Source organism: Triticum aestivum, chromosome 5B, assembly GCF_018294505.1.
Source record: "Triticum aestivum cultivar Chinese Spring chromosome 5B, IWGSC CS RefSeq v2.1, whole genome shotgun sequence".
Taxonomy (NCBI): domain Eukaryota; kingdom Viridiplantae; phylum Streptophyta; class Magnoliopsida; order Poales; family Poaceae; genus Triticum; species Triticum aestivum.
The window spans coordinates 445,375,536-445,381,611 of record NC_057807.1 but is presented as its reverse complement, the minus strand read 5'-3'; the positions used below and the strand labels follow the sequence as shown (position 1 = coordinate 445,381,611).

At 46.2% G+C, this 6,076-nt stretch overlaps 1 protein-coding gene and 1 long non-coding RNA gene across 2 annotated transcripts; one reads left to right on the top strand and one right to left on the bottom strand.

Annotated features, from left to right (window-relative positions):
- Positions 1–225: 225 nt before the first annotated feature.
- LOC123112366 (uncharacterized) lies at positions 226–5,142 on the bottom strand. The gene is made up of 4 exons (XR_006455398.1): positions 4,978–5,142; positions 1,811–3,703; positions 908–1,696; positions 226–807 (listed from the first exon to the last, which is right to left on the bottom strand). It is a non-coding gene; the product is annotated as an uncharacterized lncRNA (long non-coding RNA).
- LOC123112365 (disease resistance RPP8-like protein 3) lies at positions 980–4,455 on the top strand. The gene is made up of 2 exons (XM_044533330.1): positions 980–3,609; positions 3,920–4,455. The coding sequence occupies exons 1-2, from the start codon at positions 980–982 to the stop codon at positions 3,933–3,935; spliced, it is 2,646 nt and encodes an 881-aa protein (XP_044389265.1). The 3' UTR covers positions 3,936–4,455.
- Positions 5,143–6,076: the final 934 nt, after the last annotated feature.

The window sequence follows — 6,076 nt, the reverse complement described above, 5'->3', positions numbered from 1 at the left end:
GATAGGCAATTAGTTTACCTATCTTTTATTTTGCCTGCCGGTTGTGGCTTTTGGGCTTTTTGTTTTGGCTTTGAGGCTCTGTGTGAGCTAGCCGTTGCTTTTGTTTGCAGACTTTAAGACCTTGTTGAACCTTATTTACTCTATAATAAATGTGGCCGTATGCATCGTTCTGATGCAGAGGCCGGGGAGTCCCCCCTTTTCGAAAAAAGAGTGTAGAATCACTCATTCTGCTCCATGTGTAGTCTTTTATTGAAATCTTTAAAAAGGCTTGTATTTTGGAACCAAACGAAACGACGAGCGAGCTTGGGTGGGTGGACACTCGCTAGTTCGCGTTATGGCCCACATCACAGATAGCGCCTCCAACCGCAAAGCCAGAGTGTGTTGGAACAAAAAAACGAGCTACACAAACTGACAAGGGTGAGGGCAAGCCATGAACTCGTCCGGCCGGAGACACCGGGTCAAACGTCCACGCCCATCATGGTATTGAAACCACAATCATCTCCCTGTCACTGTCCCTGACGCAGCAGCACGAGCTGACTTGAGAATAATGTTCGGGTGATGATCCAACAAACCACGCGGCTTCCTCCACGCACAACGACCCCGATCCAGCACAACCCATTGCCGTCGTCCTCTCCTCGCCGGATAGCCAGCGGATTCAGGTACGCGAGCCCCTCATGCTCTTCATCTTCTTGTTGTGTCGACTTCAGTTTATAAATCTTGCCCCGCCTCAGTCTGAACCGTCCCACGCATCCATTTGTGTCCCTCCTTACCACATGAGGCCACATGGTTGCTCCTTTGGATCCACTTCTGTTTACAGTAAACAGGAAAAGGAATCATGTTCATTTCTGATAGATTCGTAGCATCACGGAATGATAAGACGGAGCCCTGTTTCAACATTCAGTCTTACCTCCTCTTAGAGACTCTCGGACCATATGTAAGTTGCATGACCTTGTGCTTTATAACGCAGAGATCACACGACATGGCCGAACACGCGGTCGCTGCTGTGCTGCAGCGGGCAGGCGCCACCGTGATCCAAGAAGTCGCTTCTCTGGGCCAGGTTCCTGCCAAGGTGGAGGCCCTCAAGTCCGAGCTCAAGCGCATGCAGTGCTTCCTCAGGGACGCCGACGCGAGGATGGAGAGGGGCGAGAATGAGATGCTCAGCCAACTGGTGTCGGAGGTCAGGGACGTCGCCTACAGCGTCGAGATCATCATCGACACGGCCAACATCTTGGCCAGGGAGAACAACAGACCGCCGTCCCTCCTCGGCGCCATATCCAAGGGCGCCTATTACCCGGTCCACTGCAAGCGCCTGCACAGCGTCGGAAAAAGAATTGACCAGGTGACAGCAAGAGTTAATAAGATCTTCAAAGAATTTGAAAAGTATAACATTCAGAGAACTAGCCTGACTGAGACAAGATACAGTATGGATGAGAACGAGACTCTACGCTCTAGGAGACTGATGCTTCCGGATTTCGGGGATGAGGTTGATGTCATTGGCTTTGACAGTGAAATCAACCAGGTCAAGGATCAACTGCTTGACTTGGAGAACAAGGACCTCACTGTCGTCTCCCTTGTTGGTCCAGGGGGCTCAGGGAAATCAACCATTGCCAGGAAGGTCTACAATCTTGTCGCCAAAAAGCATTTCAACTCCTCCGTATGGATATGCATCTCACAGCAATTTTCGGTCTATGGTGCACTGAAGGATATCGTTAAAGGGGTCATGGGGAATCAAGACTTCGAAGAACTAGGAACAATGAATGAGATTGAAATCATCAAGAAGATCCACAGTTTTCTCAAGGATAAAAGGTACCTTGTAGTCTTAGATGATGTCTGGAAAATGAAAGACTGGGATATGGTCCAAGCTGCCTTTCCTGATGTGAAAAATGGAAGCAGAATTGTTCTGACAACTCGCAACTCAGCAGTTTCCAATCACCCCAACGCAAGAAAAATAATCCAGCAGGTCAAGCTCCTTAACGACGACGAAAGTATAGAGTTATTCAACAGAAAGGCATTCCCTTCCTATGTCGTCCATGGCAGAGATGATCTGGATAGCTTCAGAGAACTAGGCAAGGTACTTGCATTAAAATGCAATGGCTTGCCTCTTGCAATTGTAGTCATGGGAGGTTTCCTTTCAAAGAATCTCAGGATCACCGAGTGGAGAAGAATGGTTGCTAGCGTAAACTGGGACACAATGAAGAATGAAGGTGACATCAGAGCCATACTGGACCTAAGTTACTATGATCTGCCAAGCAATCTGAAGGCATGCTTTTTGTACATCACATCATTCCCAGAAGACTACGCAGTCCCGGTTGGCCTTCTGACGAAGTTGTGGATTTCAGAGGGTTTCATATCAAACGTGCGTGGACGCTCCCTTGAAGAAACTGCGCTCGGGTATGTGGAAGAACTGGCCCAGCGCTGCTTGATCCTAATTGAAAAGAAGAGCTCCAGGTGCATCAGGGCCGTTAAGGTACATGACGTGTTGCGCGACTGGGGAATTGGGCGAGCTCGAAGAGAAGGCTTCTTGAAAGACTGCAGTTCCAGAGATGAAGTGGAGACCTCATATTCCAATGAAATGAGAGCTTACAGGGTGGTTCTCTACGACTCCGTTTGCGTGAAGGTCGGTGTTGCTATGCCAAATCTGCACACCTTGCTGATCTTCAATGCAGCTCGGCTAGAAAAGGACGTCTTCTCTTTCCGAGGCTTGAATTACCTGCGGGTACTCTACTTTGATGGCATGAGAGGGAGATGGCAGCTACCTGCAGAGATCGGCCAGATGGTACATCTGAGGTACCTTGGCTTGAAAGGTGGCACATATGTACTTCCTGCTGCCGTCAGTAATCTCACAAACTTGCAAACTTTTGATGCAAGGGATGCCACAGTGGAAGCGCTCCCTATTGATCTCTTGAGCATTTCAACACTGAAGCATATCCATATCTACAAGGTCGAGTCATGGTCCATGTGGAAGACGAACATGCAGAGCAACCTGAAGTCACTTTTCATATTCCTGGCAGCCAACACCCCAAAGCAATGGGAAGGAGCAACTGACAGAATGGAAGAAAATCCCTCCTGGTGCTTTGGGAAGCACTACCGGAGCGTCAAGCAGCTGGAAATTGTCGGGGCGTGCGAGGACGAGTTTGGGGTGCCCAACGACCTGCATCTTCCTGATCTGCACCTCCTCCCGCACAACCTGAGACGGCTGAAAATCAGCTGTCCTAATCTGCTGAATGATGAAGACCCCATGCCGACACTTGGGAGCTGGCTGACGTTCCTGAATGTGTTGGAAATAGGGGTCAAGTCATACACTGGCGCGACCATGACCTGCCCTTCTGGTGGGTTTCCAGACCTGCACAATTTGGTGCTCCACGATCTGGATATTGAGGAGTGGATATTGGAGGATGGCGCCATGCCGAAGCTCAGGATACTAACTCTCTGCAAGTGCACCAAGCTGAAGGCGCTTCCGCAAGGATTGCAGCACCTGAAGGAACTTAAGAAGCTGAAAGTGATAGCAATGCCTGATTTGGATCAAGTATTATGCTACCTGCTCCACAAGGCCGGACGCGAGGTCGTCATCAGGTCGAGTGAGGAGGACTTTGAGCATGTACAGATCCCGTAAGTACACACTCTGCCACATGCCTCCATTTTCAGCTGGCAGAACAATGCCATGAAATCCATCGTCAGCTGGTACTTAACCAACTGGTTTCACCTGACAGTTAAGTACTAGTAAAGAAATGCTAGAGTTCAAAAGAGAGAACGGAAATAACGGTAGCAAGGAAAAACCTCAAAGTAACAACAACTATAATTCACTGATGCAATACTGTTCAGTTTTAACATTTTGCAGGCTATATAAAACACCAAGTATGTTATTATTCTGAAGTGAACACTTATGACTAAGCTACTCTAGTATGTCCCTCTCCTGCAGCAAGTATGACATCTAAGGAGTAACAGGCCGACATCCATGGACAACGGGGAGCAGAAGCAAGTTAAATTCACCACCATCTTACATGCTGGGTGGAATGGATTTCTTCGAAAGGCGTACAGGTTTCTCCTGCGAGCTACTGGCCTGGAACTGACAAACTGTCAACGGGTTTATCTCGCTACTATTTATTATGTGCTTATATACCTAGATTTTACTAAATGCGTATACTGTGCAACTCTGATGTACAGGACACGGTTTGTAGTTTGAAATAAAAAAAATCAAGGGCTGAGGGAGAGAAGGCCCTTCGTACATTTGTTCAAGGAGGAGATGAGACATCCCGAACTGTGGCCACGGGTGCTCTGTTCTCACAGTTTGTAATTTGAGGTTATGCTGATTAGTGATGTTGGGCTATAGGAACAATTAAGTGAAAATTGGTGAATTCCCCCCAAGTTCGTCGACCTATGATCAAATGACCTAGAGTTGATGGTCCTCTTGATAAAATGCCCTATAGTTGACAAGCATCTTGAAGATTTGGCCTACAGGACCAATGGAAATGGAACTCTGCCCCTGCTTCTCCTCAGCAGAGAGTAGGGATGTAAATGGCGCGATAAACGGCGCCGCAAAGCTTGTTTAATATTTTTTTTTTGTTAGCTTGATAGTTCATTTTCCCGGAAAAAAAAAACTTTCTTAAACTGTTCGACCGATAAGTGGGCTTAAACGGTGCGCCGCTTACATACCTAAGCAGAGAGGAACAGGTGCAGGATGCTCTCCCCGGAGCTCACCTCTTGTCATCTCTTTATAATATGTTCTTTTTCCTTCAAATGGTTTGATCCACGCAAAATAGATTACTCCACACATAGGAAAATGGAATTTGACAAACAGAAAATAACGCAGGGCAACATATGGAATATATATGTACATAAAGCTCCTGCTCCTCCTCAACACGCCTCGATTTCAACCCGAATCAATCTCACAGAACTAGGGTTTACATTGCACCAAAATCAAAACATGGGGTTCACGATGAGGAAAAAAGTGGCAGAAAACGGAATCAATGGGCTCACCTCGCTGCCGGTAGGAGCCGCCAGCCGCTGGGAGGACTCGACGCCAGCCGGGGAGCCGTCGCCGGGGCGGGCGCACGGACAGAGAGGGAGAGCCGTTCCGGCCGTCCCTTTTCAGACGCCGTCGCCAAACGGGTTTCACAATTCGCTTTCCAGTTTTCACTTGCCTTTCCCCGAGTGAGCTAACACGAATTTTTAGACCTAAATCTGACTCACATATAAAATACTCCGTCGAAAGAGTGTACTTACTTTCAACATTGTTGAAAAGTCAATTTTTTTATATTTGACCATATTTATATAATAATACATCAACATTTATGCCATCAAATTAGTAACATTAAATTCATAATAAAATATATTTTCATCATATACATATTTGGTTTCACAAACATTGATATATTTTTGGACAAACTCGGTCAAACTTTGAGACAGTTTGAATCCAACAAAATTGGAAATACACTCTTTGAAGGACGGAGGGAGTAGACAAATTCAGCTAGCGAATAATACAATGTTCAACACTATTTATTCGTACTACCTCCGATCCATAATAAGTGTCATAGTTTTGACTTAACCTAGGTCAAAACTGCGACACTTATTCGGGACACTTATTTTTTAACGAGAGGGAGTAGTACTCATATTTATTTTTGGACGCTTATTTTGGATCAGAGGGAATAGTATTCGTATGTAAGTTTTTCTTATCTATTTTCTTGATATGTGAGTCTTCACATGAGATTTTGCACATTGACTTCAAAAATTCAAGACTCTTTGAGTAAGTTCGGTTCGTGCATTTGTTTTTCCAATCAATAGGTGGCGACAATTTCGTTACTCAGAACGCAACCACTGTTTAGGTGGCGACAATACAGTCCAGAGTTTTAAACGGCAGAGCCACAAGTAAAACTCGCTAGGGAAATTAAAACACAGACACCAAAGACGTGGGGATTTCCAGCTTCAGAGCGCCAAGTCTTCTTCAGCCGAGTACACCTGGTTCGTGCAATTTTGTGAGTCATTGCTCATTTGATCATTTCAAATTTCAAATATGTAAAAGTCACTGCTCTGTTTTGAGTCCCTGTCTGCTGCTAGGTGACTCCACTCATGTCATGCA